At 59.6% G+C, this 24,496-nt stretch overlaps 4 protein-coding genes across 4 annotated transcripts in view; 2 read left to right on the plus strand and 2 right to left on the minus strand.

The window, feature by feature from the left end:
- VOLCADRAFT_86334 (uncharacterized protein) overlaps positions 1 to 6,611 on the minus strand; it is a gene marked incomplete at both ends in the record, with an annotated part of 7,787 nt that extends 1,176 nt beyond the window's left edge. The window contains 9 exons of the mRNA XM_002946203.1: positions 312 to 633; positions 989 to 1,402; positions 1,804 to 2,969; positions 3,392 to 4,034; positions 4,887 to 5,365; positions 5,765 to 5,863; positions 6,221 to 6,327; positions 6,427 to 6,496; positions 6,571 to 6,611. Of these exons, the coding sequence (XP_002946249.1) occupies positions 312 to 633; positions 989 to 1,402; positions 1,804 to 2,969; positions 3,392 to 4,034; positions 4,887 to 5,365; positions 5,765 to 5,863; positions 6,221 to 6,327; positions 6,427 to 6,496; positions 6,571 to 6,611 (3,341 nt within the window). The remainder of the gene's footprint in view (positions 1 to 311; positions 634 to 988; positions 1,403 to 1,803; positions 2,970 to 3,391; positions 4,035 to 4,886; positions 5,366 to 5,764; positions 5,864 to 6,220; positions 6,328 to 6,426; positions 6,497 to 6,570) is intronic.
- Positions 6,612 to 7,202: 591 nt separating this feature from the next.
- Positions 7,203 to 11,050, plus strand: VOLCADRAFT_31665 (uncharacterized protein; the record flags this gene model as incomplete). Its single annotated transcript, XM_002945853.1, has 6 exons — positions 7,203 to 7,268; positions 7,967 to 8,029; positions 8,220 to 8,431; positions 8,964 to 9,088; positions 9,988 to 10,294; positions 10,798 to 11,050. Coding segments are annotated over 6 exons (1,026 nt in total), but the record flags the coding sequence as incomplete, so codon positions are not given.
- A 2,098-nt stretch (positions 11,051 to 13,148) lies between these two features.
- VOLCADRAFT_54993 (uncharacterized protein) lies at positions 13,149 to 20,006 on the plus strand (the record flags this gene model as incomplete). The annotated part of the gene is made up of 15 exons (XM_002945854.1): positions 13,149 to 13,271; positions 13,341 to 13,415; positions 13,495 to 13,576; positions 13,737 to 13,849; positions 13,956 to 14,175; positions 14,785 to 14,922; positions 15,736 to 15,944; positions 16,530 to 16,839; positions 17,113 to 17,309; positions 17,585 to 17,715; positions 18,175 to 18,364; positions 18,817 to 19,038; positions 19,147 to 19,283; positions 19,428 to 19,551; positions 19,875 to 20,006. 15 exons carry the CDS (start codon positions 13,149 to 13,151, stop codon positions 20,004 to 20,006), a joined length of 2,403 nt encoding a protein of 800 aa, XP_002945900.1.
- Positions 20,007 to 20,680: 674 nt separating this feature from the next.
- Positions 20,681 to 24,309, minus strand: VOLCADRAFT_102853 (uncharacterized protein). Its single transcript, XM_002946204.1, has 5 exons — positions 24,200 to 24,309; positions 24,079 to 24,121; positions 23,891 to 23,998; positions 23,160 to 23,305; positions 20,681 to 22,663 (listed from the first exon to the last, which is right to left on the minus strand). The coding sequence occupies exons 1-5, from the start codon at positions 24,257 to 24,259 to the stop codon at positions 22,412 to 22,414; spliced, it is 609 nt and encodes a 202-aa protein (XP_002946250.1). The 5' UTR covers positions 24,260 to 24,309; the 3' UTR covers positions 20,681 to 22,411.
- Between the last annotated feature and the right edge of the window lie 187 nt (positions 24,310 to 24,496).

Consider the following 24,496-nt stretch of genomic DNA (forward strand, 5'->3'; position numbering starts at 1 on the left):
TCGCCCCTCCTCTCTCCCTCTCTCCTCCTCCAGCTCCGAGAATATCCCTCTGCAACTGCCGTACGCGTGCGCGTGCCCTCGTCACGGGCCCAGTCCCCATCTCGGTGATCTGAATCTCGATCCCGCACGCGACCTGGATCTGGGTCTGGATTCGGATCCCAAGCCGGGCCATCGTGCTGGCTCCTCCGAGAACGGTCGCTCTCCCGCCTGCCAGCCCCGTGCCCTCCTCCCCCATCTCCTCCCCCACCTCCTCCCCCATCTACATCTCTGTTGTCATACCCTCCCCGTACAACCCGCTCCCCATCCTGCACCTCCCTCGCCCCCTCGGCGTCCCTCCTCGCGACAGGTCCATGTCCTCCCCACTGCCGGTCGCGTTCACAATACCCCCCGTCATTATGACGGTGATCATCATTATCATCATCACCAGCCAGCCGGCCCCAGGCGCCGCCTCCACACTTCCCCCTCCGCTCCTCGCCTCTCCCGCCTCGCCCGCAGCGCCCGCAGCGCCCGCTGCCGATATTCCTCCGTTCGCCCCGCACATCACCAGCTCGCTCCAGCTCCACCGCCGCTCCCCACCCCCGCTGAAGCTCCTGACAGTCGCAGTGGTGGTCATGACCATGGTGGTTGTGGTGGCTGTGGTGGTTGTGATGGTGGTTGTGGTTGTGGTGGTGACCAGTACAGGGGGAGAGACATTCCGCCCGCTCCTCCTCCTCCTCTTTCTCCTCCTCCCGACGCCGCCGCTTGGCGAAACGCTGAAGTTGAGGAAGGGTTTGAGGAGGCGGAGGCGGAGGCCGGGGGAGAGAAATTCCCCGGACCCCCTCCCCCTCCTCCTTCCTCTCGGATGGCCCTCGTGCTTGCCGCCAACCCTGTCGCTGCTCGTCCAGGTCCCTCCGTGGTTGCCGTACAGCACCGAGATCACCCAGCGTGCGCCGTTCCGCTGCTAACGCCGCCCTCACTGCCGCCGCTAACCCCCCGCGCGACCACCCACCCACTCCTCCACCACCACCACCACCGCCACCACTACTTCCACCGCCGCCGCCGTGGTAGCGGGAGGGGACCCCTGCAGCCGCCACCGTCACTGCCGCCGACCTTCCCGCCGCAGCTGGTCCCGTGCACTGCTGTCCGCTGTGCCTGCACGGGTTCCACACCTTGTGGAGCTCCTCACACGGGCAACCCCGTGACGGACCGGCTGAGGGCCCCGCAGCTGCCGGGGAAGGGGCCGCCGCAGTAGCGGCTGTAGCGGTAGCGGCTGTAGCGGTAGCGGTGGTAGCGGTGGCAGTGGCAGTGGCAGGGGGGTCGACGGCGTCGGGCATCGCTGCGGCGAATATCTCTGACAGCATCTCGCAGACAGTGCTGGCGGCGTCGCTCCAGGAGGCGGCCGCCAGCTGCAACAAGGCCGGGTCTGTGGAGGAGCATCGTAGGGACCGGTAGGGCGGGGGTGGGGGCGGGGGTGACCAACCGACACGGCACCATCAGGGCGCCCGGTCTACTGGTCTACTGGTCTACTGGTCTACAGATGCTACGAGTAGGTTATGGCCTGATTAGGCTCTCGGTGAAACACGTGAAAGAGCAGCTGAGAGGACAGAACGGGTGGAACGTTTGCCACGTTTTCTGGTGCACCAAAAAGGGGGAGCGGGATGCCACACAGGGTAGAGCAGAGCGGGGCATGTAACACAGCAGAGTTAGGAAGAACGACAAACTGGTCTAGGCGAGAGTGGAGTTCGAGACGGGTGGGTAGGGTAGGGGGGAGGGGAGGGGAGAGCAGGGCACCGCACGCGCGCACATACACACACGCACACGCACCTGCCGCAAGCAGCCGCTCCGCCGCCGCAGCCCCAGCCAGGGACGCGCACACCGCCCGAGCCCACCACGACACCCCCACGGCCCTCCCCAGTCCCTCCGCGGGCCCGCCACCAACATCGCCGTCTTTCCCCGCCTCCTCGGCACCTTTACGCGGTCGCTCTCCATCCGCCGCCGCCGCCGCAGCCTCATCAGGGCCGGGGGAAGCGGTTGCGGCAGCGGCGGCGAAGGTTGCGACTCGAGCGCAACGCCTGGCGGCACTCGCCAGCAATGCGAACGCGTCCAGGCCGGCGGCGTGCTGCTGCGGCCGGAACATGGAGGCTGGGCCGCTAGCCCCACCATCATCACCGCCACCATCATCACCGCCGCCTGAAGGCCCCCCTGCAGCAAAACCCGGGCCAGGGCCAGGGCCCGGGACCACCTCCCCAATAGACAGCTGCAGGTCTGCAGCTGTGGGTGTGGCATTGACTGTAGTAGTGGTTGCGGCCCTTCCCCCCCACTTTCCCCCCAGGGTTCCCCGGGACACTGGTGCTGGTGCTGGTGCTGGTGCACATTTCGCCTCTTCCAGGAGCTCGTCCAAGCCACGTATGAGCGCAGAAAACGCCCGCTCCGCCGTCGAGCTGCCGCCGCCGCCTTGCCGCTGGTGGTGGTGGTGGTGCTGCGGAGGAGGCGGCGGACGAGGCGGCGGCGGCGGCTGCCACAAAAGCATGTCGCCACAGTCTCGTACTAGCAGCTGCAGCCGCTGCTCCAGGCTCAACTCAGCTACTGCTGCTGGTGCGGCTGCTGCAGACCAGGCGGCTGAAGCTGCTGCGGTGGCGGCCCCGTCGCTGACGGATGCCGGCGCCGCGGGCTGACGGGACGCCCCCAACAGCTCATCCGCCGTCGCAGCGGCCACCGATTTTAGTACGGAAGGATCAGCCGCCCAGCCGCCGCCGTCACGCCCAGCGGATGCCGAGCAGCCGCAGCACCGTTCGCAACAGCAGTCGAAGCCGTACTGGTCGCGGAGCTGCGCACGGCGGCGGCTGCGCGGCAACGCAAGGTCCACGTACGACACGGTGATCTCGGCGCCGTCGTCCAGGTCCGCCAGCAGCCGTACTCGGATCTGGGCCCCCGGACGGAAGTGGTAGGCGGCGGTTGGCCGGCACGAGTGGTTGATGCGACAGGCGCTCCTAGAGGGGGCGCACCCCGGTGTGGGCGGGAGGTCAGGGGGGGGGGGGGGTTGCGATAACAGCATCAACGGCAACAACAAGAAACTACAACAGCATCAACGGCAACAACAGCAGCTGCAACAGCATCATCAACAGCAGCAGCAGCAACAGCATCATCAACAGCAGCAGCAGCAGCAGCTTCAAAAAATGAGGATGAGGAAGAGGATAAAACGGGTCATTCTGCAGCATCCTGCAGCATATCGAGGTCAGCTCACTGAAGCCACGGCAGATTATGCCGTACACTCACACCCCTGCACAACACGCCCTCAAAATGGCTCCTTAACACTGGATGTGAGCTGCCAATTCCAACTGTGAAGTGCCCCGCCAAGAAGAAAGAACCACGGAAAAGACGCTTCAGGGACCCGAGGCCGCAAACGGTTCACCTGTACAACGCCAGGGGAACACTCAACGGGCCCGCCGCCGCCGCCGCCGCCGCCGTCGTCCTGCCCGCGCCAATGAGGCCGACGGCGAAGGGCGGATGCAACGTCACCTCCAGCGCGTTGCTCAGCACCGTCGCCACCGCCGCCGCCGCCACGCCCACCGCCGCCGCAGCAGCAGCTGTGACCGACCGCCTCCCCACATGACGCCTCTCACCCTCCTCCTCCTCCCCCTCCTCCCCTTCCTGGTCCCAACCCCGACCCCGCTGCCCTTGTCCACATGATCCCCCCCGTGCTGCTTCGCTGTCGTTATGAACTGGAGACCTGCTAGGTCCGCCGCCGCCGTGCGCTGGCTGCATTGACTTAACGGCACGACATTCGTACGGCGGCCAGGTTTCAAAAATGGATTGGAGCTGAAGAATGGCCCGTAGCGCGTCGTCTGCCTTGTTGCTGCCGTTACCGCGGCGGCGGCGGCAGTAGCGTTGATCGCGGTGCGGCGGCACGCCGCCGTCATCAGAGGAGGACGACGATTCGTACGACGACTCTGAGGAAGTGGACGAGCTGGGCGGAGGCCCCGCCACCCCGGCGGCGGCGGGACGGGTTTTATTGCTGGCGGCGGGAAATCCACCTCCGCCACAACTAACGGGGACTACGGCAACAGCAGCCGCAGTAGCAGTGGCAGTAGCTCCTTCTAATTGATGCTGCTGCTGCTGCTGATGATGATGATGATGTTGGCAGTCCTGTCGTCGCCGCTCGCGCCGCTCTTTGCGTTGGGCCCGGCGCTGTACGGCACGCTGGTGGGCCGCTGCCGCCGCCCGCCCCTGCAACACCAGTACGCTATTAATTGCTGTTGATGTTGTTTTTGTTTCTTGTTGTTGTTGCTAGGGCACCCCCATCCGGGGGATGAAAAGAAACGCACACATTCCCGCCACACGCGTGTCCGTGTGCATGTCTATGTGTATTGGGATTCATTCCCGCCCATCCCCCCACAGCCCCCCCGGGGAGAAGCCCACAACACGGCCAGGAGAGTTGGGAGTTGAGACATATCGATGACATGATGGAGTAGGGGGGTTTGGGGGGAAAGACGAACCACGAACGAGTGAAGCTGCTGCCAAGGAAAGAGTGTGCAAGTAAGCAGAACTGGTTTGGGGGGGGTCGGGGGGATCAGGGGTTGGCTGCAAGCGGGTTGGTACGAACGGGGGTGAGGGGGGATGTAGGCAGTAGGCTGGCCGGCCGGCCGCCACACGCAATAACGCCCACGTCACGAGTCACAGCAAGTCCCAACGGCCTCCAACCTTTGCATTTCTTCCCACCTCATCCGGAACATATCCGTTCCGTACACTAGCAGCCGTACACCAAACCACCGCCGCCGCTGCTGCGCGCCTCGACCTACCCCCTCCCGGCCGTTCCAGGACCCATCCCACCCGTCAAAGCGGGGCCCATCCCACCCATCCTACCGCCGCCGCCGCCCTCGCCAGCAGCGCTGCCAGGAGGCCCCAACCTGGTCCTAGGCCCGCCGCCTCCGCCACCGCCTCCGCCTCCGCCACTGCCGCCTCCGCCACCTCCCCATCCAGGCCCCCAGACACCCCCTCCCCACTCAACCCCCTTTCCAGCGACCCGGACCCCGGCTGCAGTACGGCACTCGCCACCGCGGCCGCCTGCCAGCTCGCTAGTTCCCGCTCCACCTGGGAGCCGGCAGCCAGGTGGGCCTCATGGCACGACAGGGGCTGGTGCTGATGCTGGGGCTGACGAATTGGGTTCGAGGAGTACGGGGCGGGGGCGGGGGCGGGGGCGGAGGGAGAGCAGCAGGGCGGGGCTGCAGGGGACACTGCTGTCGTAGCGGCGGTTGCCGTGGCGGTTGTAATAGCGGTTGTAGTGGCGGTTGCGACGGCGGTTGTGGATGCGGATACCGGGGGGAACAGGAGGAGGTGTCGCAACGCCAGGATGGCCTCGCGCTGAAGACCCAATGGAGCAGCCAGGCTGTGTGTTTGTGCGTGTTTTTTTGTTAAGGGAGGAGGAGGGGAAGGGGGGAAAGACGAACCACAAACGACGGGAAGGGGGGAAGGGGGAAGGAGGCATTTAAAAGGGGAGAGCGGGGGGAGCAAGTCGAGGGGAGAGGGGTTCCCCGGAACCGCTCCTCCCTGTGTCGTACGGCTGGCCCTCCGGCTCCCGCTCGATAGGAACATTTCCTCGAAAAAACACACCCCTCTTTACCCCCCCACCTCCAGGACCCTCCAGGACCCTGACGACGCAAAACTTGAAAACTAAAAAAAAACAAATTCTCGAATACCAGGAGGCTTCCCTGGGAAACCCAAGAAAACCCTAAAGCCTTTCCCCCCTGCTCCTGACGGGGTTTCCCCCCTCTCCCCCTGCCCGCACCTCAGCCCCGCCGCGTGTTCGTACAACCAGCATTCCCCGCTGTCTCGGTGGGCCCTTCGATCCAGAGTGGCGCACTTGTAGCTGCAGTAGAAGGCGGAGCTGCAGCTGCGAGGGATCATTTTTGTGAAAAAACAGATCCAGATCCAGATTCAGGCATTGATTTTAAAAAAAGAGGCACACAGGCGAACGGGGTTGCGTAGCAGGCTTTAACTCTTGCGGACAAAAGTCGGTACGGCAGTGTACGACACATGCGAAAGCGAGAGCGACACAGGAAGAAATACTGTAGTTCCCACCACAGCAAGTAATGATGTCCGTGTGAAAGGAGGTTGTGATGAGGATGACACATATGGGAAGGGGTGATTGTGATGTTAGCAGTGTTTTGAGGTGCCAACTGCGGGTGGAGGACGTGGAAGGTGGAAAGGTGGGTGAAGGAAGTGGGGTCAAGTTGGCGCTTACCGTCGACAGGATTGGAGACCCTTTGTCGCGGTGTTGATGCTCCCGAAGCATGTGCGGCAAGTCACAGCATAGGCTTGTGGGAAAAGAGAGGTCGCGTATGGCCTCTCCTGCAGGTTCACACAAGGAGTGGATTTTTCGGAGGGAAGGGAAGGGAGCTGAGGGGGTGTCACCGCTAACCACCGGGGCTGACCAGCCGCCATCCGCACCTGGATGGCCACCGTGCCGGTCTGGAGTGGACCGCTCGCAACAAAACCAAGTCCTTTGCTTCCCATATCCCTGCAGAACACGCCAACAATGCATTTGGCTCGAGGCCACAGACACGATTCTTCTCGATTTACGGCACTCCGCACCTCAGCTCCACCCCGGTCAACAAACATTCTCTTTTCGCCATGATATTCAGGAGTTTAGCAATTTGATGGAAAGCTCATAGCTCTGGTCCGTTTGGCAACCTGGCAAACCGCGTAAGCAGTTCGTTACACGTGGACGATCTTACTCATTGTAATGTAAAATTACATACATCCCACATGCATGGCTTTTTATTAGGGTAAATAGATGCTTTGAATGCGAGCAGCGATCGTTATAAAGGCGGTTAGAAAGGCCCCGTACCGGAACTGTCCCTCGACAAAGCGACCAGCACGCTTCTGGTCGGCAAGCGCAATGGCCGATGCCGCGGCACAGGAGCCGGAGGTGCGGTCCTTGTAAAATTGCATCAATTATAGGTGCCTGGAAATCGGAACTTTCAGCTTCCATGGCGTCAATTGTCGCTTCCCGTGTTACATGCAACCCAGGTCCTCGTGGACGTTAGGGGCTGCGTGGCGTTTGTAACGCTAAACAGGTGGGTCTCGCAAGCAAAATGGGTTTCGACGTAGAGGCGCCTGGCCTCACCACGTTTGGACGCTCAAGCTTTCCCCTTGGCTTCCACAAACCCCTCTCCACTCTCCCCACCCTTCGGGTTCACCGCCACGCAACACCTCCTCCAACTTTGCTGCCCGCTCACAGGCCGCGCGCGCTCAACTCCCTCAACCTGGGCATGGTGAGTGCTTGGCTGGTCGGTAAGTGCACCTAGGTTCCTCCCTCGCACCAACACGCTCATCACAACACAACACAACACACACCGCCGTGTGCCCTTCAGTTCTCAGTCCGGTCTACCGGGTCAACCCGGGCTCGGTCCGATCCCTTCTCTCCCCACCCCTCCCCCCTTAAGTCCAATCTCTGCGTCTTCTGCGCTTTTGTCTGAGTCCTCCTTACCCCTCACAACCTCCCCCACCGCCACCAACATCGCCGCCACATGTGCGGCGTTGGGCGTCTACGGCAGAGGTGCCGTACTTGCATCCGTTGCTGTGTGGCCGCCTTAACCCCCCCCCGCAGACGGTCCCGCCCACAACCTGAATCATCCCCAACCTCACTCTAAATGCCGTTGCCCTAAGAGTGGGTTCTTTGGTCAAATTTGGCCTTTTGTTGGGGTAACCTTGCAAGAGAAGTGGGCTGTAAGCTTGAATGTCGAGCTATTGTTTGAGGGCTGTCTGAGCAAGATAAGCTAGCTTTTTTCTACCAGGGTTTCCCGCGCTTTCCTTCCCCTCTCGCTCTCCTTCCCTTCTCCTCTCCCCTCCCCCTCTCCCATCTGCCGCAGCACTCTTTCCGTGGCAGCAGCTTCACTCGTTCGTGGTTCGTCTTTTCCCCTTTTCCCCTCTCCCCGCTCCCCGGCCCCCGCCCGGACAGGTCCGCCGGCTCCTGTCCCTCAACCAGGAGTTCAGCCGGCGGGGTGAGTCGCCGGTGGCGGCTGTGGTAGTGCGAGGCGCAGGCGGCAAGGTGGGAGTGCGGAGTGCGAACCGGACAGCGGGTTGAAGGGCCCACCCGCGGCCTCGCTGCCTCCAAAGCCGTACAAAGCACATCCTGCACCACCACCGGGTAGTCCGCTTCACATCTTCCTACCCTAAACTGTACGACTGACGCGTCGTAAGTGTGTTTTTGCTCTCCCTTGGCACTCCCACCAAACCAGGCTTTTTGCGCGGGTGGTGATGTGAAGGAGGTGGTCTTGCGGGCACGAGCCGGCGACTGGTCGTACGGTACCGCCTTCTTTCGTACCGAGTACGTCAACAATGCCGCCATCGCGCAGCTGCCAGTGCCGTACATTGCCGTAATCGACGGGATCACCATGGGTGGCGGCGTGGGGGTGTCGTACCACGGCCACTTCCGTGTCGCAACCGAGCGGTGAGGAAAGGGGGCGAATGGCGGGGGAAAGAGGGGAGAGACACCAAGGCAAGCATCTTGAAAAGTGGGGGTGGGGGGTGAGTTAGTTGTCAGTTAGTTAGGTAGTCCTTCTTCTGGGTCCTCCAGCGCTGATACCCTACTTTGGCCACTTGCATGTCACCAGCTGTTTATCACCAGCTTATATCAGCCAGCTTTGCTCCAATTTCGTCAAAGCCGCCGGCGGCAAAAAATTCTTTTCCAGCTCACGTCAGCAGTTCTCCACTACTTTTTCGCCGCCTCTACACACCTGCCTGTACCTCTTAACGGCTTCGCTGTACTGCTTTTCTTCCGCTCTTGCTTTAGTCTTGGAACGGCTAGGTAGGTAAGTAGGTACGTTTCCGCGGTCGTCCTCATCCCGAGGTCGGCTCCTTCAAAACCGCCTACTGGTCAGTTCTGCTTCTTGTACGCTCTTTCCTTGGCAGCAGCTTCACTCGTTCACATGGTTCGTCTTTCCCCCCTCTCCCACCCCTCCCGCCGGAGGCCCCCTCTACAGGACGGTCCTCGCCATGCCCGAGTCCGGTATCGGGCTGTTCCCGGACGTGGGCGCGTCGTTCTTCCTGCATCGCCTGCCGGGCCACCTGGGCAGATACATGGGGCTGACAGGGCAGCGGCTCATGGGTGAGGAAAAGGGGGGGGCAGGCGGGCCGCGTAGAGGTGTGTGGGTGTGTTAATGTTCTGATGCCTCGCCTCGATGTCGAGGGCAATGAAATGCCTGCTGTCATGGTGGTACAGCAGCAGCAGCAGCAGCAGCACGAATGAGCAGTAACTTTAGGCGGGCGAAAGCGACAGCTCCGAACAGTCGCCACAGCGACGTGTTAGCTAGACCTTCCAATGAAACTATGTTACAGTAGACGTAGCTGTTTGAATCTCTCTCAAGTAGATGTCGATGTTAAAGGAGTGATGTGGTGTCGAGAGCCAGCAGGAACAAGCGAAGGCGCTGTATGTAAAATGGGTGTGTGGGTCTGTTGGAGTGTATGTCAAGAAGGAATTGGCGAGATGTGCATGTGCGCATGTGTGTATGTGTGTATGTATGTGTGTATGTATGTATCTATGCGCGTCTTGTCAAAGTGGACAAAGAGTAGAAACAGGGCCTCCGCGTTTTCTGCGTGACTAAATCAATCTCATCCAAGAAGTGGAACGCTTCCCCGGTCTGTTCTCTTCCGTTCTGAACGATGATGATGATCCATAATAATAACTCCGCTGCCAACAGCGCTTATGCGGTTATGAGCCGGCATACGTAGGCAACTACAGCACCGCTATCTGCTGCTGCAACCTCGATGTTCCGGGTTCGCTGTGCGCCTCCTGTCACCTGTCACATCATATGCGCACGGACGCATGCAAACACATTAACGCGCAAACGCATGCGCGCAGCCACTACCTCGCCACTTACTTCCTGCAGCTCAGATCACCACACCGAACATTCGTATACGTCATATACACGCTCTCATATTTCCCCCCCACACACGCCCCACCCACTCACCTACCCCGCCACACCGCGGCCTCAACCACCGGTTAAGGTGCCGAGGTCAAGGACGCCGGCTTCGCCACCCACTTCATTCCCTCCGCCCGCCTACCCGACCTGGACCGAGGCGTCCTGGAGCTGGGCCCTCGAGCCGCTGACCTCTCCCTGGTGGACGCGCTGCTGCGCTCCCTGGAGCCACCGCCGTCAGCGGCGGCGGCGGTGGCGGCAGCGGCAGCGGCAGCGGCAGGCACCGACAACAACAACAACAACAACAGCAGCAGCAACAGCAGCGCTCTATTGGAGTGGAAGCTTCCGCTGATCAATGTCCACTTTGGCCGGCGCACCGTGGCGGAGGTGGTGGCGTCGTTAGAGGCGGCGGTGGCGGCGGCGGACCGGGGGCCGCCGGCGGCGGGAGGGTGCGGCGACGGGAGCGAGGCTGCGCGGGCGTTTCTGCGAGACACCTTGGCAGCTATGCGCAAGTAGGGGGAAGGAAGATGGGGGGGCACCAAGAGGAATTTGGCTGGCAGGGGGAGGGAACGGGCAAAGGGATGCTGGGGGGAGGCCGGGGAGGAGGTGGGGAAGCGGGGCAGGGCCGGGAGGGAGGCGGGATGCGGGCCACGGACACCGGCACAGGTGCGGGGCGAGGCTCAAACGTTGGAGAACGAACGAACGAACGAATGAACGAATGAACCTGCAGGATAGGGCACCAGGATTGCTTTTTTTGCTGTTTTCGCTCGTGCTGATGATACTTATATATTGATTTATCAACATGGCGATGGTAATGACGACGACGAGGCGGGGCATGGGTGGTTCCCCCTCACGTGTCCAGTTTCTGTTTTCGCCCTTTGTCTTATTGCCGTTACAGGGGCTCTCCGCTTTCCCACGCGGTGACGTGGGAGATGCTCCGCCGCAGCGCTGCCGGCCACATGACCCTGCAACAGTGCCTGGAGATGGAGTTCCTGCTGGCGAGGCGCTTCGTGGCCGGGGAGGCGGACTTCCTGGAGGGGGTGCGGGCGCTACTTATCGACAAAGACAACAAGCCCAGGTGGCGGTACGGCAGCGTTAAAGAGGTTCCGGAGCTGGTCGTACAGCGGCTATTTGAGCCGCTGGTTGATGAGCCGCCGCTGTTCAACGCCGACACGACCGCTGCTACTGCTGCTGCTGCTGCCGTCCCCGCCGCCGCCGCCGTTGCCACACCCACGTCACGCATGTGACAGCAGTAGTTCTGGCCACTATCATCGCGCGGTAGTGTCCTTATATGTGTGCCCAATCCTTAGCCACTCCGCTATTGTAAAACAGACCTAGACGCCGCGCTGTTATTGGGGTTTTCACGCCTCCATGTCACTGTCCCGGGGGTATTGGCGATATACGGGGAGTTGGCGACGGGCTATGGCTTACGTTTTTTCCTGTGGTGCTGCGTGTGGCTGAAACTAGCAGCTACCTTTTCGGCAGCCACTCGGCCTTATTGTCGAAGCAGCTTGCCAGATTGCTAGCGCCGTGTGTCGTGGTGGTGTCGTATAGCCCGGCCCGTGGCTTCCTTGAAGGGGAGAGGAGGAGTCCGCGCTGGAAACGGGTGGGCGAAGGGAGTCCATACGGCAGGGTAGGGGCCGCATGCGCGTGTGTGTGTCGGTGTGTGTGTCGGTGTGTGTGTCGGTGTGTGTGTGTATGTGTGTGTATGTGTGTGTGTCGGGGTGTGTGTGTGTGTCTCTTTGTGTGTGTGTATGTGTGTGTGTCGGTGTGTCAGTATGTCGGTATGTCGGTGTCGGTGTGCCAGAGCATTAGGCGGTAGTGGGTGTGACGGGGGGTAGTAATGATGGCCGCGTGGGGCGAGGCTGGTCCGTCGGTGCAGGAGCGCCTGGAGAGCTTGGTGACAAGAGGCGTGTTGGTACGCAGTTGCACATTGCGGCGCTGTATACGGACGGAGCCGACGGCAAGGCGGTTCGACAGGCTACAGCGCGGCTACAGCGCCTCCCCGTGCACAGCCACGCGCGATGGGCGTCCCTGCCTTAACCCATGACCTCCGGTTCCAGGTCTCGTCGTCTCCTTCTCCACAGGCCCATCTTAATCTTCAGGGCCATCTTCAGGACCGCGTGAGGTTCATAAGCACCAGTGCCTGCGTGCGCTGCCGTCCGCTCCGCTCATGGTCAGGATAACCCCCATGTCGCATACAGCGTGGGGTTAGTCAGTAGTGAGGAGTAGTTCGGCAGTGGCCGTTCGGCCAGAGGTCCAAGTAGACCGGTTGGCTTATCGGAAGGAACGACTGCTGCCAGACGGCACTTGACCCAATTATGGTACAGCCAAAGGTGTGTAAAGTCGAGTTACGAGCAGAATCCGTACGACATGGGCCGACTGGAAGGTCGAAGGTTTGGGAGCAGAGGCGGCGTGGCACAATGCCGCTAAGGAGCAGGTCAGGACTCGATCGATCTGACCAATCCCAGCGAGCGGAGCGGAGCGGACCCTCAACTGGCAGCGTCAACTTGAAAAAACTGTCGTGCTGAAAGCAGTTTTAGTAGGAGATAGGCTACTACACATACAGCGTTCTAGATGTTACAAACAAAACGTGGGAACAATTTATTGCAGAGACCCATGGTTCCTATACAGTCCGTCCGCCCCAAATCTAAGGCTACAATTCCGAGTGTTTTTGGCTTGTTGGAGTCATTTGCGCTTATCCAACCCAATCCTTGCCTCCTTTACATAAAGTTGCTCAGAATACAGTCGTTGGTGACACCACCATAAGTTGAAACTGTATGGGTTATCTACAAGCTTGGAGTACATGGGAATGCACGCAGAAGTAGTCTTATGGCATAAGGCAGGCAGCGGTTTATTGTCCTTGCTGGGTACACTGCAAGTTTCCCTCGCCTGGTACGGATACAGTTGCAGAAAAAAATGCACCCGCTCTTGGACCTTCTGTAACGAGAATTATGATTTGCGAGATAGTCAAGAAGCCAGCAATTGCGCCATGAATATTGGGCACTTCCTACCTTGCGTACCACTCTAGCGGCGGACTTAGTGCACCATGATGCAGACCGCCCGCGGATCATATCATAACTTAGTAGCCCTCGCGGATGGAGGGCCAACTCATGTGGCGCAACCTAGCCCGCTTTCAGGTGTAATTCATGGTCGTCCAACCCTCAGCAGCGTAGATAGCCACGATGGGCGAGCCACCAGGTTTGGATGCTGTAAAATGTATGCTTCGGATTGGCTGTGTAATGCCTGATGGCGGCCGAGTGGTTACGCAGGCTAATTATCGTGTCCAACCACCTGCCGCTGAGGGTGAAGCGCGGCGCAACTGGCTGGGAATTTGAATGGGATGAGGATGCTCTTGTTGGTCAGGCGAAGGTACGTGGAAGGCTGAGCACTATGCAGGTGCCGCCCGGCTTTCGTTATGGGGTCCCGTTTGCCACGCAGGAGGGAGTTCCCAAGGACCTCGAGGTGCTGTATGTGGGCTCACTTCCAGTCGATGTGGCCTTGGAGGAGCAGGATGTAAGTTTTATTGCAGGTTCTGTCAGCGGCTGCGTCAGCCGACCGGTTTGCATGGAACGCCACCTCTCGTTTGCTGCAGGCGGTTGCTGCACAACTTAAGCGTCTCTACAACTGTTGTCCGGTGTTTCTGGACAAGGACATCCGCGACAAGTTCTACAAGGGTGGGTACCTGCGTTGCAAGCGACGTTTGTGCGCAAGGGTTGCTAGGCCGGTTGCTTGCAGACTATCGCTGTCGCAACAATTTTGTGTTTAACCACAATTGTATGGGCGGAAGAAGCTTGCGGGAAGTTTGAAGGTACCCTTTGATGGTGCCTTCTGCAGGATGCTGCAAGCAGCAGCTGTGGCCACTTTTCCATTATGTGCTCCCTGTTTCCCCGGATAGCTCGGGGAGATTCGACCAGGAAATGTGGCAATCATATGTGAAGGCGAATAAGGTACGCATCAAGCATTTACCACCCACCACAGCTGGCGTGGTTGCACGTGGCATCGGCTTTTGTCATGTGTGCGGAGCAGTCCCCAACCAACGGCCCATCCCGGCAGGTATTTTGCGAGAAGGTTGTGGAGGAATCGGCAACGGATACGGATTATGTTTGGATCCACGATTATCATTTGCTGGTCTTGCCCAGCTTGTTGCGCAAGCGCTTCAACCGGATACGGTGCGGCCTGTTTCTGCACTCACCGTTTCCGTCATCGGAGATTTTCCGAACGTTCCCGAAGCGAGAGGAGCTGCTGCGGTCGCTACTGAATGCCGACGTCATCGGTGCGGAGAGAGTTTCGGGGAGGGGAACAAAGGCATGGGTTGGGGAGTTGAGGTTCGGATGTCGTGGTGACTCATGGCCCTGGCTAGGGTAGTGGGAGGTCCTGGGAGACGAACACCAGGTCGTTGCACAGCGATTGGAAAACTGGGATGGAGGGAACCTAGGGGGGAGGACAGTACTTGGGATGGGGGAGGGCGACAATGACTAGGGCGTGGCGAACGGCGCAGGGTGTAAACCGTTTGAAAGGTTATGTGGTAGTCAGGTTCGCCAGTTACAGGGCCATTAAGCTAGATTTAATGGGCGACGTGCGGGTGGTCCTCGGTGTCAGCGAGGCTCTTTGAAGCGGGCTGGCGCTACCGAGCGCAGCGGAAGTGAAAAACCCTTTTCCGTTCCTGGCCCTGTAGTGGCCCCCAGAACTTGGTTAGCTTTTTTTGTGCACCAGGTGATGGTATGGGAAGTGTCTCGAGTTGCACCGGTTCACCGGTCAAAGCTAACGTCCCAACGTCTCCAGTTTTACAGACCCGCATCCCTCTCCTCCCCGCCTTTTCCTGACCCCTGCCTCCCTTTTGCGCTGTTCCGGGGATGTGCTGCTGCTGCTGCTGCTGCTGCAGGTTTTCACACTTTTGACTATGCACGTCACTTTCTTTCTTGCTGCACGCGCATGCTCGGGCTAGAGCACGAAACGTCACGCGGGTCAATTACAATCGACTATTACGGCCGGACAGTGGGCATCAAGATTATGCCCACAGGTGAACTGAGCACGGAATATTATCTTTCTTTTTTGGTAATCATGCGGCCAGGAAATGACGATGCTCTGCATTGGTTGTACCCCTGCACCTGCGGCGAATCGCTGTTGCCCATGCCGTCGTGTTGACAGCGAGTCCAGACATGTTCCTAGGGGTCCGGGGACTGACAGTTCACAGTTCACTGCTGTTGGCGGTAGTTCTCGGGGTTGGAGTAGGCAACCCCGCACCAGCATGTGGCGGCGTCCATCTGGGCCACGCCTTGAAGCTTCATACATACATTGGTTTGGCACTACAGGGTTTGGCACTACTGGTAAGGCGCGACCATTGCCCCCGGGAGATCCCGGGATCGATACCCATTAGGGTCAAAAGTCCTTCCGATGGTGGAAGGCATTGCGCCCCTAGTTGATGGACGGTGGTGACCTGGGATAAAGTTAACCTGCGAGCCGACCAGGAATGGAGTTGGGCCGCTGTCGACCCGGCAGATTCCGTTGGATGCTGGTGGTGGGTGCGGAACCTGAGCGATCCACTGAGAAGTTGACTAGGGTGACTGGATGAGGGTGCCCCGAAATACTGGGGAAGGCAGGGTTTCGCAGGGTAGCTGCCACGGGCGAAGATACACCCCCCTGTTGGTCTGGATTGGTACCACAAGTCCTTTGGGGCTGGCGGATGGGGGTTTTGACGTGGGCGGAGTGTGACAGGGTGTGCATGCACAGGGCCGTCGCAGGGTGTGCATGCACAGGGCCAGACGCGAAGCCTGTTTCAATAGACAAGTGTCCCTCTGTCATAACGGGCAATTACTGTCCCTTGATTCTGTAGGTGTGAATCCCAGTCGGTATCTGGACGGGTTTTCTTGGGATGAATTCAAGTGGCGGCGCGGGGAGCTGCTTGCCCAGTACGCGGGTCTGACGGTGCTGGTAGGATGCGACGACCTGGACGTCTTCAAGGGCGTAGAGCTCAAGCTGTTGGCGTTGGAACGGCTGCTGGAGCAGCACTCGGAGTGGCGGGGGCAGCTGGTGCTGGTGCAGGTGGGGTCGTGAAGGGGGTGAATGCTTGCGAAGAGAAGGCAAACAACGGACAGTGACATGACCCGACAAAAATGCGAATGGGGGCGAGGTGTTCGTGCGGCGGTTCCTCTGAGCTAGAGGGAGAGCACCGGGCTCCACACCACCCGAGGGCGTAATTCTCACTTCACTGCCCGTGCTCCTGGGTTACCCCGTCGGTCAGGGAGTGGGAGGGGGGCTCTGGTAAAGCCCTGTAGGATGACTTTCTCGGGGTGGCTCGGGGCCAGGGCCAGGGTTTGGCGTAGTCGTGAGGATACTCTGGGCTGGAGGTGGCGAAGAGCGGCGCCGAGGGTGACTCTGGAGACCTCGCGCCATCTTACGGGTACTAGCTGGTGAAGCGTGAGCGCAGCACGCGGGCTGTGAGCTCTTGCCAACGCTACCACTTTTCTCTGATAGCCTCGCGTCCATGGGTACACTGCGCATTCTGCTTGCCCAGAGTCATATCATACAAAGAACACTAATCTGCAGAGAATACTTGAATCCTTACTTTCATCGCCCTGTTTGTCACTCTCCCCCGGCCACTGTGTGTCGCCGGTTTGTTTTTCCCAGATCACTAATCCGCCCCGTTCCACGGGGCGCGATATTACGGAGCTTCACCGCTGCGTCAACAACCTGGTGGATTCTATCAACCGGAAGTACGGCAAGGGGTCGTACCAGCCGGTACAGTACCTGGAGCGCCACGTGCCGCTGCACGAGCGCATGGCTTTTTACTCGGTTGCCGACTGCGCTGTGGTGACAGCTACACGCGACGGCATGAACCTGGTGCCGTACGAGTATGTGGTATGTCGTCAGGGCCCGGACGGTTGGGATGGCAGCGGCGGATCTGGCGGCCGTAGGGAGAGCATGCTGGTGGTGTCGGGTGAGGAGGGCAGGGCCGGGGGGGGGCCGCAGGGGGTAATGTGACGGCGGGAGTCATAGGTTGGGCCCTACACGGCGCTTTCAGTGCATTTATGAGGGGCAGGCAGGGAGGGAAGGAGGGATGCAGATTGATTTAAGATGGCGACGTGTATTTGGTCATAGGTCTTCCGCTTTCCTTGCGGCGACGTCGTTTTTCCTCGCCCCCAAACGAGACGCGGAAAACCGCGCACGTGTCCGCCCGCTGAGCTGTATATCCGTTGTTTCTTCATCGCAGAGTTTGTGGGCTGCTCCCCTTCGTTGAGTGGCGCAATCCGCGTCAACCCCTGGTCGGTGGAGTCGACCGCGGACGGCATCTATGCCGCCATCAAGCTGCCCCGTGAGCACCGTCAGCTCCGACACGAGAAGCACTGGCGCTACGTGAGCCAGCACACGGTGGCTTACTGGGCCACCAGCTTCGTGGCGGAGCTGCAGGTGCGGCGGCGGAGGCAGCGGCCAGATGCTGCTAGCACAATGCAGCTTTTCCAGAACTGGAGGACGCGGCTGAATAGGGGGGGGACGAGTCGTTGGGTGAAGGGGCTCGGTTGAATGCTGGCTGGATGGGCTTGGCGGTTAGGGGGAGAAGGCTTGGATGGGTGCGCAGGGCGTGGGTTGGGGGAAAGCCGGGGCGGGAGAAGACTTCATACATGACTGGCCACTGGTGCTTTGTTCACTGGTGGTACATACATCTCGTTGGGTCTGTGTTGCAGCGTGTGACCAAGAACCACGTGACCATGAAGTGCTACTATTTAGGCCTGGGGCTGGACACGTTCCGCATGGTGGCGCTGGACGCCAACTTCCGACGGCTGGATGACCGCCACGTGGCGTCCACATACGCGAGGTGGGCCTGGATGCCGGGGCCGGTGTGTGTGTATGCGCGTTTGTATGTGTAAGTGTGTGTAACCCTCGAAACTTGTATCGGGGAGCCACGAGTTCTATGCACGGGATGTGTATTTCACATGTGCGGGTCCGTAAGTCCAATAAGACGCGTGCAGCTAGTTCTTTTTAATAATTTTCACTATTAGTTATTTTTTAGTAACTAATAGTGCCATTGCCGCTGTTTCTCTCCACCAGGGGGTGGAGGATGAAAAGAGGATGACTCCTTCTGGCCCTCTTTCCGTCTCCGACTGTCTAGGGCTCAGCGCCCTCTAGCGTCCTGCCTTGACATCGCCCTGTCTTTCCTTTTGCACGTCCTGTGGCTATTTTCGTCATTTTGATCTTTCCTGTCGGTACATACACACCTGATCCCCATGCCTCCTCGCGACCGACCGACCGTCCATCCCTCCTTGCCTTTCCGCAGCTCCCGCTTCCGCGCGTTCTTCCTGGACTATGACGGCACGCTCACGAGCGGTTCCTCGTCGTCCCTGACGCTGGCGCCGTCGGAGCAGCTGCTGGCGGTGCTGCGGGCTCTGGCAGCGGACCCACGGAACCGCACCTTCCTCTTCAGCAGCAGCCCGAAGTCGGACCTAGCCACCTGGTTTGCATCCATTGTAAGCGAGAGTGCACTCCACACGGTGTATTGCAGTACGAGGACGAGTGTTTTGAAAAAGGGAGTCACGTGGGTGCCGAAGGAGAGCAGCAAACCACAAGTTGAAACTTAAATTCGGTGTCGTGACGACCTCCCCCTTGTAGTGTTTGGTGTTTGCATGTGCCCTCCCCCCTCGGTGCCATATGCCCATCCGGGGTACGGGCGTATGACTGCTCGCTACATGGGCCGCCCAAGCATGATGCTCTCTTGGCCATTATCTGCTTGCCCCACGTCCCTTCCACCAGCTCACCACAGCTTCCCCCCCCGCCCCCCCGCTCGCGCCAGTAATCAATTCTTCCTCCCGAGCACGCGCTGATGGCGGCCCGGTGCTTCAGGACTGACGACCCCTGTATATGCCCTATGTGCCGCTTTCCATCACGTCCCTCGTATTACCCTTTTGCGGCACCGTATCAGCCCAACCTGGGCCTGGTGGCCGAGAACGGCTTCTTCTACCGGGCCATTGGCAGCAGCAGCTGGGAGACTCTGGTGCCCCACGCGGACTTCAGCTGGAAGCGTATGGCTGAGCCCATTCTGAAGCAATACGTGGAGTCCACGGATGGCTCCAGCGTGGAGGCCAAGGAGAGCTCATTGGTGTGGCATTATCGGGACGCAGACCCGGACTTTGGCACCTGGCAGGTACGCGTATGCGTGGATCCGTGCCAGCATGCGGATCGATGTGTGCTTCTTCCCATGTGTGTTTAGTCTTACATTCATATCCCCCCCTTCTCTTCCCCGCCCTATCAGGCCAAGGAGCTGTTGGACCACTTGGAGGGAGTGCTCTCGAATAAGCCAATAGAGATTGTGGGTGGCCAGGGCTATGTGGAGATCAAGCCCCAGGGCGTCTCCAAGGGGCGCGCGCTGGAGCGGTTGCTGGCATCCGCGTGCTCCTCCCCGCCCGCGACGTCGGGCGGCTCTACGTCCATGTCGATATTCGGGCACCACCATCACCATGGGCTCCCGCCCACGGGCGCCTCCTCGCGTTCCGGAGGTGGTGATCTGGGCAGCAGCCCGTCGCGTGGCGGCAGCGGGCTGGCGTCGAATGGTCTGGACGGTCCGGACTTCATGCTGTGCATAGGGGATGACCGCAGCGACGAGGACATGTTCACATCCATTAAGACGTTGAAGTCCTCGCTCACCGGGACGGCTGAGGTAGGTGCCGCGTGCGCGGTGGTGTGCCACGCGCTCGCTGCCGCTGTCGCTGCCACTTTGGAACTCGCCGCTTCAAATATCCAGGGCAGCGGACCGTGCCAGCGGACAAGCTAGCGGGTTGCATGCGGTTTGCGGAGCACGGTGGCGACTGCAACGGGCCGTGAGTTTCCTCGCCCAGGCCCGGTCCATTATAAGCTTGCATGTAGGATTTCATCTCCCCCAAGGATCGTTAAAGTAATGATTGTTACTGTATCCTGTCCCCTTTTCACCGCTGTGCCACGTTTCACACGGCGCTGCCGTTTCGGGCCCCACACCCCGCCCAGGTGTTTGCCTGCACGGTGGGTCAGAAGCCAAGCCGGGCGCCCTTCTACCTCAACGACCCTGGGGAGGTGCTGCAGCTGCTAGCGCGGCTCGTGGAGGTGTCGCTCCCGCAGCACTCCGGGGCCGCCCGTTGATGGGTAGCATGAGCGGGCGGAGGGTCACTTGTCTGCTGCCGGTGCAGCAGCGCATCTGGGAGCTGGGTGGCTATCGGGGCCGATATGGCGCGTCGGGATGCGCCGCGTGGAATCGAAATCGACGGGAACTGCGGTAGTTGGGATGGGTGAAGGTCAAGTGTGAAGAAATCTGCTGTCTATCTGGACCTGGAAGGCCACCTGGTGTGCCATGCAGGATTTGAAAGTGTTGGCAGCAGGAGGAGGTTTTGAAAAGGTGTCTAATGGTGGGGGGGCACGCAGGCTTGGGAGCCGCGCGGACGCGTGAATCGCGGGGGCTTAATCGATGGCCATGCTCGCACAGCCGCACCGTGGTATATGCCTGCGCCTGACTAGGGTTTATTGGGCTTCCCCGCTACGCTGCGGCGAGTGCTAGTGTCTGTCTAGCGTGCGCTGATGCTTTAGCTGCATTGGAGAAGATGCATTAGCGGCAATGCAGTGGCCTAATCAACTCATCCGTGTTGCGGTTTTAGAGGCTCCATTGCGATGGAGAGTGTGGGGGTAAGGAGGGGGAACAGAGAAGAGGGTACACAGAAATGCACGAGCATGCCTCCTTGAGGTGTGTCTACGCGGCAGGAGCTGGACGTGGCTGGTGCAGATCATGAGTATTTGAGACACGCTGGGCTGCTATTGGAGTGGGAACGGAGTCGCAGCAGTGTCTTGCCGCCCGGTTGGCGGTCGGATGGCATTAGCAGTACACGTGGATTTGTTGCCGTTCATTTTGGTACGTGGCTGTGGGCGCATGTGGTCAGGCGAGGGAACGGAAATTTGAGATTCAATATACGCTTCCCGCCTCCCAGGCACACCCTACTTATTTTCGACGAGGACAGGAGCGTCCGCCGGGGGCGCAAATGATTACAGCTTTGCGCGCCGGCTAGCCGTGAGTGTGTGCGTGTGTCTCTGCGTGTGTGCCAGTGCTTCTAATACATGTATTTTGTCAACCCCGGCCGGAGTCGTCGCATCGGAGCGTTGCCAGGCTTTGACCTCCTGTATGCGGCTTCTACATCAATCACGTAGCGGTGTCGGGGAGCTGGCCGAGCCGAACCGCCGGGAAGAGCACCGGGGCCACCTACACGGCCGTGGCGTTTATGGGTTGCCGACTTCGAGGGCGGATCAAGGTTTTGACGCCATCATGATCATCATTCGATGAGAGGAGGTTTCCGCCAGGCACATTAGTCCCCTACGTCAGGGTTATATATTGCTCGGCTTCTAAGACTGCGCAGCAGCTTAGGCCGCATGAGAGTGTGTCCCCGGTGCTCTACGCTCTCAGGCGTCTGCACTCCCTTCGGGTTCTGCGCGCCGTAATACATCATATGGTAGTAATGGTGCGCACCGTGAAAAAACATCTTTCCGGGCAAAGAAGCTGCATGAAGTTGTGGGATGGCGGCTTGAAAATGTGGCACATGCACCACCGCCAATCAATCATACCACGCCAATCGATGACATCTTTAGTAGTGCTGGATGCCCCGGGTATACAATGTTTCGGTGATCACGATATCGAACGACACGGCGGTCTGCCTTTTTGTCGGGTGTTTAATATCGGATAACATGGAAAGCTTCATCACGCTCAGTTCTTGGGCAATGCGTGTACAACTGCGCCGCGATACGGTAGGCGTGTGGGTCTTGGCCTGCTAAAATTTTAAGCTTGTACACGTCGTATGGCCCGCGGCCCATTCGCCAGCTTCCGGTCTGCCGCGCACCAAAGCGCCTATCTATGTGTTTACCTTAGATAACGACAAGGTCACATTGAATCGAACATTGACCTGCAGATCCAACACTGTCCGCTGCCTGGGATGTCAGGCTGCACAACGTCCTGACTCGCATCTGAATCGTGATTTTTCGGGTAACAAGAGCGGGCAGCTAACGTCATCGCCAGTAGCTACGCGGACTGCCCCGGTCCCATAATCTACACGTACTGCACACACTCAAGTGCAGCGAGGGCTACAATTTGCACTGCTGCAAAGCGCCAGCCGCAAGCTACAGGCCTTTTCCTCACACATTGGTCGCATTCAGGTCGCACCCAGCCTCCGCCCATCGACGCGCTGTAACACACGCACGCAATGCAAGCGAGAACATTTCAACCACGACCCCCAAACTCCCCACATATTATGTTGTAGCGCGATAGCTACACAGTAATGATGCACTACACTACAACATATTATCCCAAACCACAGAGCCGGCCCAACGGCCCAAAGGCCCACCTGTACCCAAACCACCCAATAAATTACCGCACAATGCAAAAAACAACAACAAGCAGTAGTGGTACATCCGCCTGCTTCCGACAGCGCTCCCGAAGCGTACCGGCCTCACTCTCCTCTCCATATCCCATTTCACCCTTCCCGCCGTCCCCCTCCCCTTAGGGTCCCAGCCTAGTCCACAATGCGTCCCCGCGGCTCCCGCAGCAGCGCCAAATGGGCCATGTCCGCCACGGAGAGCCGCATGCTACGGCCGTGCAGCAGGGAGGGGTTGGCGATGATGAGGTCCACAATCTCGTCCTTGGGCGCCTTCAGGTCGTGGCAGATAATGCGCAAGCCGTACTGAAGCGCCTCCGCCTGACGCTGCGTATCGGTCAGCAGGCTGGGCTGGATGACGCACATCTGGCGGGCCTTCTCGTACGATACCTGTAAGGAAGGTGTGCGAGCAAGGCAATGGGACGACGTGCATGCGGCTGTGGACGGGGTGGACGCAGGGCAGATTTAATACATGGGAGAGGTGTGCCCCGTTGGCTCGGGTATGATGCTGTCCTGTGGCCGCTGCTGCTGCTGCTGCTGCAGCCTCGCCGCTGCTGCTGCTGCTGCAGCCTCGCCGCTGCTGCTGCTGCTGCTGCAGCCTCGCCGCTGCTGCTGCTGCAGCCTCGCCGCTGCTGCTGCTGCTGCTGCTGCAGCCTCGCCGCTGCAGCAGCGTGGCCGGGGTGGCGCCTGCAGCCTTTGCAACGTTCACAAAGGTTAGCGAGATAGCTTCGCACCCTCACACTTAGCACCAAAGTCACGTCTAGATGCGATGTACTCAATCCCTGCTACCCTTACCCGCAACTCACACCCCGCACAGCCCTGTCCCGCAGTACCAGGCGTTGTCCAGCCCTCCACCCATCCCCATTCCAGCCGCTATCGCACTTACGTCCACAATCTTCGCCACCTGCTCGATATGCTCTTTAATCTGCGCCGCGTCCAGCGCTAGCAAGCCCTTCTGGCGGAAGGCCATGTTCTTGATGGTGGCCAGAGGCTCACCCAGAGCACGACCAAGCTCCTCCAAGGCGTGTTGCTCTACGACACAATGAAAAACGTTGGTCGTGGAAACGTATTCGGATTACCTTGTGCGTTAATCTGGCTTAACTCAAATCCGGCGATTTGGGTCGACCGCGATTCGGGCAATTAACACCGCCAGTGTGTGCTCGACGCAAATCCAAATCACTGGCGCGACGCCAGCTTCGGACGCTTACAGATGATGTGTTGTTTTATGAAAGTAAGGGAGGAGCTGATACCTATAACACGTTCCCTTCCTCCCCCGTTTGTTCGACCGCGGGCCAGGGCAGCCCGGGGCCGCGTGGGTTGGTGCGGGGTGCGGATAATGCGTGAAACATCATGGAATGCGGCAGCACAGTACAGCTGTGCGTAAAAATGTGCTTTAGTCTGCGGCGGGTCGCCGTGGCTGTCGATGGTTTCAGCAGAGAGCACAACCGGATCCACGCTTGTGCTGGGGCGAAGGATGCAAGGGATGTGGCGCCAGGGCACAGTTCCGTTCCGCGTTGGGATGATACACAAGCCCAAGGAGCCTAGCCTGCCTTCGCCGCCTCCTGCAGCTGCCCTCCCACACGTCCACGGCTCGCCGTGAGATCAAAGGTGACTCACGCTCCCCACTCTCGAGTTCCCGGCTTGTGATGATGTTTGAGAGCTCCCGGATATCAACTGCGCTCCTCGTAGTGTTTCTTGGAAACGCTGCCCTCCGGGTGCGGAAGCCTGGAGACATTTCGCGGAAGTAAGCGGTAGGAGGACGGACTTCCGCGTCTCCGCAGCAATCCCCACATTCACATGCGTACCTGGGCAGCAAGAACGCGCCTTTGTTGATGTCGTCGTGCATACCTGCACAACAACACACTCTGGCTAACTTTGCGAATGACGAAAGTCACAAAGAACCCTAACGTTTAGCGTGCAACCTACCTGTCCCCTAGGATACAAAGAAACCTTTCCTAAGGATAAGTGGAGCGACACGAGCGGCATTGCGACGTCAAGCACGATCTTTAGCTAGGTGCCGGAAAGCTGCTTTTTGCAATCTCTGAAGCAAGAAAGCAATTAAATGTGTGTTATTAAATTTAATCCCAAGTATCGCGCATTCTGCCAAGTTCTTCGCAAGGCTGCTTAGGCTCCGAGACCCGTTCGGATGTGGTTCCGGGCGAACCCGACGGGTAGACGAAGGCCAAGGTAATAACCTGGGATTCCACGGTATTATTTGATTTA

Source organism: Volvox carteri (assembly GCF_000143455.1).
Source record: "Volvox carteri f. nagariensis unplaced genomic scaffold VOLCAscaffold_1, whole genome shotgun sequence".
In the NCBI taxonomy this organism is placed as follows: domain Eukaryota; kingdom Viridiplantae; phylum Chlorophyta; class Chlorophyceae; order Chlamydomonadales; family Volvocaceae; genus Volvox; species Volvox carteri.